Source organism: Aptenodytes forsteri, unplaced genomic scaffold (assembly GCF_000699145.1).
Source record: "Aptenodytes forsteri isolate BGI_AS27 unplaced genomic scaffold, ASM69914v1 Scaffold182, whole genome shotgun sequence".
Lineage (NCBI taxonomy): Eukaryota > Metazoa > Chordata > Aves > Sphenisciformes > Spheniscidae > Aptenodytes > Aptenodytes forsteri.
In genome coordinates, this window is record NW_008795932.1 from 2,895,248 (window position 1) to 2,906,894 (window position 11,647).

The following is an 11,647-nucleotide window of genomic DNA, read 5'->3' on the forward strand; positions in this document are numbered from 1 at the left end:
CATTATGAAAAAAACAGTGATACCATGCAACTTTTAACTAACATCTGCTAAATGGGGGACTGTTCAGTGAGTAGACTCTGTCCTGCCAAAATCCTTAAGAAAGGGCTACGTGGTATGTCGGACTGGAACAAACTCTCTGAACTGTGATCTCTTTTGACCATTTCTAAATGGCTGTTGTTTGTATTTGAGAACTGCAGGCAAAACTTCCTCTGTGCAGGGAGACCATCAGAGTTGAGCTGGAAATGACGTAGCTGGTAGGCCTGAGGATAAGAAGGAATTTCACCCAGATGAATGCCTGCAAGTTTCAGCATCTTCTGCTGAGAAACAGTCTCTGAGCTGATCAGTCATTAGTAATTCTTCTTATGTCTCAGGGTTTTATTTTTATATTTCATTCTCTCACTGCACGGAGAACTGGGAGCCATTTCCTCAGCCGTTAAACTCCTCTGTGAATTGATTAACGAAAACCATTGCCTAGTGCATGTTCAGGCGTCTTGAAGTCTTTTTGTCTGGCAGGCAGTCCTGTCGCATCTCTAATCAGCTGGTATTGCTCTTCTTTCTGCACAGGGCACAAAGGGGCAGAAAGGAGCCCGAGGTGAAGCCGGAGCCCCTGGAGAGACTGTGAGTAATTGCTTCCCTTGCAGCATTTTTCCCTGACAATAACACACCTGAAGGGACTCTGAAGTCAATGCCTTGCAGATTTGCAGTCCCAGGCTGCTTGGGCGCAGGGCCCATCCTAAGCTGCAGCTGGAAGAGTCACTGCTTGTGGGCAAACAGGCACAGCTGCACCAAACAGATCAATGCCCCAATCAGCCCAGCTCTAAATTGTGCATCTTTTGTTGGCCAAGTCTCTCCCTCTAACAAAATGCCCTCTTTTCTGGGTGAGGTGCCGGCAGAGCTTGTTACTGCACTGCGATATCAGTTAAGCCCAGGCAGCCAGCTGGTGCAGGGAGCTCACTTCTCATCAGCAGCCTGAATTAGTTTTTTGATCACGGTTGGTTTTAGGCTTCTTAGTCAATTCTGCTTTCTTTAATACAGGCTCATCACCAGAGGAATCATCACATACCACTTTTTGAGGCGTGTGTTGTAGGGAGTGCTGCTATTGTCTGACTGTGTGCTAAAGAACAGCAAAGGATTCAAGTCCTGTTTTATTAGTGTGAGAGCGTATAAGCCCTTTGCGGCTGAATAAAAGGCCACATACTTTCTTTGCAAGCAGAGAAGGAAGATTGAAGAACTATTTGAAATAACGATTGAGAGAGAGGATGTTTGTGTCTGGGAGAAGGAGGGAATAGGAAATCCAAATTAAGCATCCTCGAGCACTGAAATTTCTTCTTCCGCTTTTGTGTTTATGGTTTTCCTTCTTGGGCTTGTGCTTAGACGTTGTCTCTAGCAGTGCTTTGACCCTAAACTCTGAACTGCCCATCCCCAGCTCTCTTTCACTCTTGGTTAAAGGACTCCTTAATCTTTTGGGGGAGAGAAAAACAAAAAGGGGCAAAAAACATCCTCCTTCCTCCAAACCTATCCATTGGGTTTGTTTCTTTGCATAACCTGGTGGCTCGGCTCCATATCATCCATAACGATATGGAAATGCAAGCATATGCAGGCATCCTTTTTTTTGCCATCCTTTCACAGACTGCCACTGCTCCAAATGTTTCTATTGCCTTGTAGACCAGTGACTGTAAATAACACAGAAATGAGTAAACCTTTAATTCTCTTTTAGTAAGCCAAAGGCAACAAATAGACATTCACTTTGTGAAGAGCTGCGCTGTGGAAGATTTTCATCATCTCCCAACAGTTTGCATTGTCCTTCTGCAAGATTTTACTGCCCAGCCCTTCCAGTAGAAGGGGTTCTCTGTACTCTACTCCGAATCAGACAGATTATTTCAGTCTGCTGATGCAGATGTTTTGAGGCAGCCTGTCTGGTTTAGCCCTAAATGGATTAGGTATGCTAATAGAAATCCTTTTCCTTGCAAAGCTGTGACGACAGGTGAACCCTGGCTAGTGCAGGGTGACAAGCAACTACAGAGGTAGCAACTTCAACCTGGTATGGTCAGGTATAGAGGAAAATATCTAAATATAGCCTAGTAACCCCAAACGTACATCTCCATGGGGACATAAATCCCCAAATATATGTCCTTTCATGCCTCCCATACATTTTTGGGGACACACATGGGCTTTCCCACCCTAAAAAGCTTTCAGCTGCAGACAGAAAAGGCCTGCAATTCAGAGCTACAACACTCTGAATTGTTTGAGCTGTTCATCTATATAGTGCAAACGAGTCTTTTCAGGTTTTGTACCCTGGAGTAGAGAAAGGTAGAATTGTCAACAAAGCATATTTTGTTGACCTAGATTTTTATTTTAATGATAAATCAACATTCTTTCCTCTGTTCTTTTGATGTTTCAGGCCCAGACATGTATCTCAGCTAGATTTAGGATTTATTTTGATGGAGGGTAATTTTAAGCCCCCAAAGAGAGTCTTCATCCATTTTGTATTGTTTCATGCTTCTTTACACTACAAAGTGTTTCACAAAAATGCTGGTTTTTGCTTTGTGCTTGTACAACACCTTGTCTGACATGAACTCCAATCTCACTTGGAACATCTTGTTCCTGTGGTGGTACAAGTTGTGAAAGATATATGAACACACATTTAATTTTCTTAAAACAGGGTGTGACTGGACCAGCAGGGCCCCCAGGTCCGAGAGGCTTGCCAGGAAATGTGGTATGTATGCACCAGTGTATTTTCCCATCTGTGCCCTGATTTCTTTATTTAATATGTTTAGTTTTCCCTTCCGCAGGGTTTACTATCAGATTCAAAAGGCTGTGTTTCGTTTCACTTTTTTTATGGTTGAATTGAAAGATCTGGAGGCACGTGGGAATGGTGTATCCATGAAACATATTCTTATATTCATTTGTAGCAAGAGGGAGGCATGGAGCTGCTTCATTCCTCACCAAATTGTCAAAAGCAATTTTTTCTGCCAGCTCTTCAAAAGAAAAATTGCAATGTTTATTGTCTCTCTGGTTTTGTTTCCTTTGCCTCATTTTCATTTGTTCTTTCCTTTTGAAAACATGACTTCTTGATACAAAAATTGCATGGTAAACTCCCATTTTTATTATGAAAACACGTAAGTATTTGATCCTACAATCAGAGCCTTGAAATCCATACAGTGTCCTCCTTACTGCAGTAGGTGTTCATCACCATTATTAAGTTGTGCATGATACAGCTTTCCATGTTTGCAAAAATATCTTTGGACTAACTCTATTCCCTGCTCCACCAGTAATTTTCTTTCTAGTGCCTGGGGTTTCTCTGGGTTTACACTGGAGTAAGTGAAAAAACAGGAGTTAGACCCCATGTTATAATGTATTCAGGCACAGTGGTTCAGCACGGAGGGCTCTTTAGAGCAGAGTTTATTACCTGGGCAACCCAAGAAATCTTAAATTGCCTTTCTACTAATTGTTAAGATACATTTGATTTAATTGTATTAATGTAGTTATTTAATTTCAAACTGAAAGGTGATACAAAAAATGAAGACCTATTCCAATTTCATATTCCTTTAAGCAAACTTCTATACCAGTAATACCAATATATTACCTATAAAAGCTAATATAGTTGGAAATAATTTTTACTGGTGCAAAAAGGAAAATATTTAACACATCCATCCTGTGAGGAGGTCAATCCAATCTTACTGGTGCCAAGACATCATTTCACATCTTAAAATGGAGTACCACTCCATAATGCTAACTCATGTTTTGGTGAGTTAGGAAGTTACAGTATTCAATCTGGAGCTCTAAATCATCTCTATTTTGACAAGGAATCCTTCGAGATCTGCCAAGACGTAAAAAGGATTGAAAACTGAAATAGAGGGTAAAATTAACATAACTGTTTTCCAATGCATAGCTTTGGAGAGCAGTAGCCATAAAAAATCAATATTGTGAGACTTTTGGCTTCTCTGATACAGAGGTGATGACTGGGGGGTTATTGGTAATAGATTGGGAACTGCTGAGGATTTCACAGAATGAAAAAAATAGTTATTGGTAGAAAGAGTGCACAAATCTGGGATTAGCTCAATTTCTGCTTTTGCTGTTCAGCTCTTTTTTATATTGAAAAAAAAAAAACAAACCTCCTTTAAGTACTTGGTACGCAGCTCTTCTGCGGTGTTCTCTGGATTACAGGTTGTCTGTACTGGGACATGTAGAACTGATACTAATCCTTGAGATAGATTGTACTGAACCCACAGGTCTATCCATTTGCTTTAGGGTCAAATACTGCCTAAAAAGAAAGTTTTAAGTTTTAAAGTTCTTTTCTCTCCAGGGTGTGCCTGGAGGCCCTGGACTACCAGGAAAGGAGGGAGCAAAGGGGGAAAAGGTGAGTTTGTTCTTTCATGGATTTGTTTCTTTTCTTGGACATTTTAAGTAACCTGGGACAGAAGCAGTCTGAACTGGGAAATGATTCCATAGGTTCGTGGATGGTTAAGACACATGGGCTCATTAGATCGTCTTGTCTGACCTCCTCCATTACATATGCTATAAGGTTTTCACCCTGTTGCAGCTTTATAATTTACCTAATAAAACCACTGAGACAACTGAATACAGTGAAGTCACCGCTACACATTTATGCAATGATGATGAACTACTGTCCTCACTGCCTGACAAGAGTGGGCATTTGGTGTTTTAAGTAAATCCAAAGCTCGAAGAAAAACTGGCTTTCATGGTTAGGAAATTGAGATTTCTGCTTTCCTGATAAGCTGTTGTAACTGGAGCATTAGTTCAGCTTTCCAGTGCATCCTCGCTTACCTTTTGCCTGCCTTGCCTAACTGTTATGTCCCATCTCATAGCTAGGCAATGAGCTCTCTGGGGTCAGGGATTTGTAATTTGCTCATACATTGCCCAGTGCCCAGCATGGGCACTTTGTTTGCTGGAGTAGGAATGATTAATCAGAAACATGTCCCCACATATGCATATATATGGGGTTGAAAAGGGGATGAATCCCAGCCCCTTCAGTCAAATAATCTTCCAGATTACTGAGATCTACCTCAGGGTCATGTGTGGACCAAGGGCTCTCTCACATAGCTGGTTCCCAAAACATTTTGAAATCTCTTTTTACTTTCCTCAAGGAAAATTACAAATGCCTTGGGATTACTGAAGGAAAAGGCTTCCTGTAAAAGAGGATTTCCTATGATACCAAGAGAAATTCAGATGAGAAGGCTAGAAAAAATGCCTATCTTTCAGTCCCAATGAAAGACCTGAGACAGGAATGGTCTTTAGTATGCTACTAAGAGTTTTGCTGGATTGTCTTCTACAGGGTGATCCTGGAAAAGAAGGAAAAGTGGGTTTACCTGGGCCAGCTGGTGAGCCAGGGCCTGCTGGAGAGCCAGGTTTGCCTGGTAAGGGTAAAGATGGAGAACAGGTGGGTACTGCTGGCAAGCTCTGCACTTGAGTAGTTCAGTGTGAGATAGATGAGCATGACTTCTGCAGAACGGTGGATTTTTGGTAGAGTTAGGCTGCATTGTCACAAGTGCTCACAGGCTGTCTACTGAAGACATGAAAGGCCTGGTTGTGCAAAATGCTGCAGATCACAGTGCTGCATCCAAAAAGGCAGAGAGAACTGAAGCTGTATTTCTGAGCATTAAACCCCCTTCAGTGCGCCATGGTGGCCATTGGAAATAGAGACCTCCACAAGGAGTAACTGTTTTCCTTGTGACCAGTACAAAAATGCTTAGCTTGATGGAAGTTCTCTAAAAGCCTTTAATTCTAGCCAAATTAGCAGATTATTTAATTTGCTTATATGTTATCAATAAAATATTGCCAGGATGGTGTTAGGCAAGGAGGGTGGTGGTGGGATGCTTCCTGCCTTGACTATCTCAAAGTCCAGGCTCCTGTTTGGCTGCATGGTGACTGTTTTCTCGTTTTGGCTCTGTCACTTCAGGGGCAAAGAGGCCCACCAGGCTTGCCAGGACCCTTTGGACATAAGGTGAGCACGGGCTTTATTGTTCATTGTGGACTACTTCTCTCCATCACTGGAACTGGAGAAAAAGTTATGGTGAAAACATGGTCTGTTTTTCACTGGAATATAGAGTTTGTGAAACTTTCACTCAAAAATGGACTTCTATCCCTTTAGGAGGTTCTTTATTATTCCAATATGTCTGTAGATGTAAATATTAAGATATGAATTAGCTGTGCTCGCTTCCCACGTTTAAAATTTCTTCCAGAATTATGTGAATTCAACATGGACTAAGGACTAAATGCTGCACACTTTTTCAGGGAAACTGTGACCGGGGACCTTTAATCCATACAGCTAAGAGACGTTTCATAGCTAAAGGATGACCTACTCTTGAGACCGCCTGTCAGCCCCTCAAAGAGCACTCCTCCATAGCACTCATTTCCTTCACCTCTCTGAAGGAGGATGTCAGTTATTTTCCAATGGGACCAGGTAGTCCTGGTTTGCTCTCCTATATTGTAGTTAAGGCAAAGAGTAGCTGGTTGATTAAGTTAATGACACTAATTTCAGCTGAAAATAATGTTTATTCCCTTATAAGTACACAGCAAATAGAGAAAGGAATAAAACAGCAAAAACCTTTGCTTCTGGGAGCATCTGGATTGTGCTTGAATCTTCAATCAGATATGTCAGAAATTCTCCTCTTTGAAATGACCGTGTCCTGATCTGGATTGGAATAAGAATAGGACGTTGAAACAGATTCTGTAAATTATATAAGTAGGAATGTAGCAGTATGAGACTAGATCCATCTAGGTCCCGTATTTTTGAAATAAGCAAACTGCTATGAAATGTTTTCTTTTTGTTTTGCTGCATTCTGTATAAATGCATTGTAGTCTGTTGTATATATCTTTGACAGTTCAGAACACACACAATAATAGACTGAGAATTAATATAAAAGTCAGAAAAAAACACTAAAAGAAATCTCATAAAATATTCTATTCAATATCAACACAAGGTGCTAAGAATCTTAATTGTGTATGGGAAAATACTATTGAACTTTTTTTGTTCAAATTATGTTCTTGAATAAAATAACAGATAAGGGATCTGCCAGAGTGTTTGAACTAATCAGAATACTTTTTTCTCACTGTCCTTGCAGTATTTTTTCTTTGTAATATAAGATTAGTTTAAGAAGTAAGAAAGAAAGGCAAAATAATTAGGAAATATTGCAGACTGAATTTTGGGCAGGCAGAATCCACGGGTAACAATTTCTCTATCATGCTTCTACATAGCTGGAAATAGTGTAATAATAAATAACATACATAAAAGTCATTGTTATAAGTCTACTGCCAATGTGAGACCAAATCTCACAACTCCAATACAATCCATAAAAATCTTATTTGATTTCTCCCTATAACAAGAGAAAGCTGAATTCTTTGTTAACCCTCTGTCTACAATGCCCATTAAACAGTGTCAAGTAGTTGTCTGTGCTCTGCAGTTTTTACTATTGAAAATCCTGTTTTCTAGAAGGGACATCACTCCTTTTGTAGTATAGTCCTCTAGACAGAGTGGTAGAACCGCTGAATTATTTTTTTACAAAAAATTATTCATACCTTTCTGTGAGTAGGCCTATGTTGGTAAAGGAAAGGAGAATATTAAGATGTAACCAAACATCCCTAATTCTGTCTTCCCTGGATAAATAATCTGTATTTAGCAATGTTTGCAAGTTAGCCATCTACCATAGACGCACAGAGAAAGAAAAGCTCATTACAGTGCTTAATGTTTCCCCAAGCCAAGGAGGGTGCCTGATACCCTGCAGGCAATTGCAAATGCTGGAAATTGGATGCTGTGCACTAAGATAAATTAAAGTACTTGTAGAGGCTGTGTTCCCACTCAGTTATGTGATGCGGCACACATTGACATTGTGTGAGTGCTCACAGAGGTGGGCTGGGGCTCATGTGAAGGAAGGGGGCAGTTTTCTTGGCATGATGTGACATGCTGCCACAACCTGATACCGTTCCTCCATGGGCAGGATCAGGTCAGGATGTATCGGTGTTACGTCATGTTGTAAAACCTGATTGCATTTCAGCACATTTTCTCAACAGTGCACTAAGCCTTTAACTTCTTCCGTTGTTTCAGGGTGAGAGGGGAGCTCCTGGCCTCCCTGGACAGCCAGGAGACAGAGGTGTGCCAGGAATCGGTCTGGCTGGACCCCCTGTAAGTAGCAGATGCTGCTGCAACCTGTGACAAGGCAAAAACTTACCCATTGCCACCTAGGAAATGGGTTCCCTGGGCTCAGCTGTGCCAAGAGCCTGTGGGACATTTTACCCTCTGAAGATGCAAACTACAAACTAGTCCTGAGGCTGCCATTCATGGCTCAGTTGTCTACACATCTGTTGTGAGGGCTCTTGATACATTCCATTTTAGTTGAAAAAGAAAGGCAGAGAAGTGCTATAGGAGTGATTGATACCGCCGGCTGTTATTCCTGACTTTTCTGCATCATCCTGACACGTTGGCTGTGGATGTGAGTCGAGATCTGTGCTGAGCCAGCAGGTCTGGTCTACTGGGCAGACGTAACCTTGCCATCACCCTATTAGAAGGGATGAGTTTCTGTCACTGATGCCCACATCAGTGACATAGTCAACACTCTGATAGGGAAATACAAAATTGGATTGCTTAAATTGCTGCGTTCCAAGAAAGCCATGGTCCCCATAATTTCCCACAAATATTTAGTTGGACCTCATCCAGCTCTGCCCTCACCACCTGCTTATCAGTAGGCCACAAGGTGTACCTGGGAGTCTGCTCTGGAATGGTTGGATTTTTGTATCACTGGGGTTCGATCATTCCAGTACTTGCCATGTACAACTCCTCTTGAGATGAGGGGGATTTGGGAGTCCTCTGACTGTAGCCCTGCTCAGACTCCTCCAGATCTGCACTGAATTTGCAAGTGAAATACGTTTAGGAGGAAGCAAACTTTATTCCTAGCTGTAATTGCTAGAGGACACCTGAGACCTTGTATTGGTATATGCACCTTGCATATGGTTTAGTGGGCATGGTGGTGTTCGGTTGACGGTTGGACTCGATGATCTTAGAGGTCTTTTCCAACCTTAATGATTCTATGATTCTATGATTCTTTTGCAGCCCCTTGTACACGCTATGATACTGTACCAATCACAGTCAATGTTTTCATGCTCTGGTTATCTAGATATAAGTTTCCCAATTAGTGCAGGAAATTACCTTGAAATGCTAAGTCATATTGCTGTGTAATACTGGTCGACAAATCTAGCTTTCTGAGGTGTATCTCCACTTAATATTTGCTTTTACCATACTGAATACTATATAAGGTAAAGCAGACTGGGTCAGTCATGTTTCACACTGTGACTGTGTCATGACCTTCATGGTCCTCACAGGGTTACCAATGATTGAAGATTCACTGGGTGTTACTTGTTATGATTTATCTAAGGAACAGTGATGTTCTAGCATTTCTTAATGTTCAGTAATTAATATTAAAATTAAAATGAAATTAGCAAATGAGTATCTGGCTTGTTTGAAAGTCACTAGACTGTGGCTAGTTTTTAATTACTGATTTTTAGATTCAGTACAGGGGTAGATGAGTTCACTTCTGCATCCTGATGTACACCAGATGACAAAGTTACTCTTCATTGGGGCTTTAGCATCCGCATATCCATGAACACAAATGACTAAGAACCTGACTCCAAATGCAGACATCGCTTGTCTCACACCAGAAGATTACTTTTTTCTGTGTCATCATTGTTTGACCACTGTCAGGATGAGTAGCCACCTACATACCACACTATTCCCGATTGATTTGTTTTTATTTATTTAATCTGCCTCACTAAATACTTTTTTTTTTAACAACTATTACGATGGTTTTCTCCACTGTAGATTCATCATAACCTCAGCTCCAGTGCAAAGACTCTGGAATTTGAAAAACACTGTATAACCTTGAATCCATCAGGCTTTCACAAAGACTGAGTCCCACAGAAAAAAATAGAATAAAGTCAGCGGAGCTGCTTCAGTGCATATTACACACTGAATTAAAGGTGTCAGCCTATACCCTTTTTAGTGATGTGACAAAATTGTGTGTATAATACTTTCAGCTTCAGAGCTGAGAGCCAGCAACTCTTTTTAATTGAAGTCCTCACCCTGTTTCCTCCTGTACTCTTCACCTCTCTCGGGCTTTGCTCCCTGCATAAAAGGTATATATAGATGAGGATTTTTTTACTTTGTCTGCTAAAGTTTTGAGTTGCTATTTACATAACACTGAGCCATAAACTGAGTATTAGCAGAGTGTGTTCTTCCCAACTGAACCATAAGCAGAAGAGGGGACTGCTTGGAGAAATGGGGTGAATTCACATGCTTATGCTGAATTTGCCTAATGGACGCTTGTGCTGCATAAGTAGAAGGGTTTTGCTCTTGCTCTGCCTTGCCCTGTTCATATTGCTATGGGTTCAGAATTATATATTTAGCATTTGCTTGAGCAGAACTTTAAGGCATCTTGCATGAAGGACTGTATGAGGATTAGTGAACTAATGTGCCTGAAATAGAAACCAAAGGGAGAGGAGTCATAGTGTGAGCCAATTTATTCAAACACAGACCCAGAGATGTGAGGTCAAGCCTTGTTTTGGGTGTGTTTGGAATGCCAGATTGACTCATCCTTGCTGGCTATGGGTACTGCATCACTTCTGTGGTGTTCCTATAGAAGTGGATACCTTCTAGTGGCTCACTCTACTCAATTGCACCTTTTTAAGTTGCATCCCCAAACAAATAGCATATGCAAGCCCACTGGACTCCCTGCTTTGACCTCATTTAAAGAGCACACAGGTCCTGTGGGATACTTTTCCATGTGTTAGAGGTAGCTGAATACAGTGGTCTTCAAGACCTGGGGAAATTGTCCTGTCCCAGCCCAACAGATGCGAGGGTGCTGTGGTTCTGTGTCCCCAGGTCCAGCCAGTAGTGAGGCTGAGCACGTATTGCCAATGGGCATATGCAAATGCAATGCACACACATACACACACGTGCGTGCAGCCACACAGACCAATGCAGAGAATAATGCCTTTATCAACACTCATATAAACCTAAACAGCACTCTCAGAAGTATGAGCAAGAATGTCTCGATCCCACTCCTCCGCTCTGGCTGATGAGGTTTGAAGGCCACTGTTGGAATATATACATGAAATGTGGATCTTTCCAGCAGCTGGTCTTGGACACCTACTCTGCCCAGTACCCAGGCCTCTGCACCCCAGTATCCTCCAGTTGCTGGCACCCTGACCTGCGAGCCCCCTGGGTTCACAGCCTCGCAACCCAGTTGCTGACACCCAGACCTCTCCTACTCACCAGCTCATCTGGCTTGAAGCTCACTAAGATTCAACCACACAAGCTCAGATTCATGAGCTCACCCATGCTGAAGAGTGTTACAAATAGGATTTAATGAGAATATAGTAAATGGGATTCCATTAGGCTAGTGGCCACTCACCAGTGGGGTTCCCCAGGGCTCAATTTTAGGGCTAGTGCTCTTCAGTGTTTTTATAAATGATCTGGATGCAGGAATCGAGTGTACATTAACTAAGTTTGCCAATGATACTAAACTAGGAGGAGCTGTGGACTCCTTTGAGGGTAGAGAGCCCTTACAGAGAGATCTGGATAGACTCGAGAGCTGGGCAATCACCAACCGTATGAAATACAACAAAAGCAAGTGCC

The 11,647-nt window shown here is 41.7% G+C and overlaps 1 protein-coding gene across 1 annotated transcript in view; it reads left to right on the forward strand.

The window, feature by feature from the left end:
• The window catches only part of COL22A1 (collagen type XXII alpha 1 chain), a 214,455-nt gene that overhangs the window by 167,611 nt on the left and 35,197 nt on the right, over positions 1 to 11,647 (forward strand). Inside the window, exons 35-40 of the mRNA XM_009285084.1 lie at positions 565 to 618; positions 2,663 to 2,716; positions 4,307 to 4,360; positions 5,297 to 5,401; positions 5,921 to 5,965; positions 8,066 to 8,143. Of these exons, the coding sequence (XP_009283359.1) occupies positions 565 to 618; positions 2,663 to 2,716; positions 4,307 to 4,360; positions 5,297 to 5,401; positions 5,921 to 5,965; positions 8,066 to 8,143 (390 nt within the window). The remainder of the gene's footprint in view (positions 1 to 564; positions 619 to 2,662; positions 2,717 to 4,306; positions 4,361 to 5,296; positions 5,402 to 5,920; positions 5,966 to 8,065; positions 8,144 to 11,647) is intronic.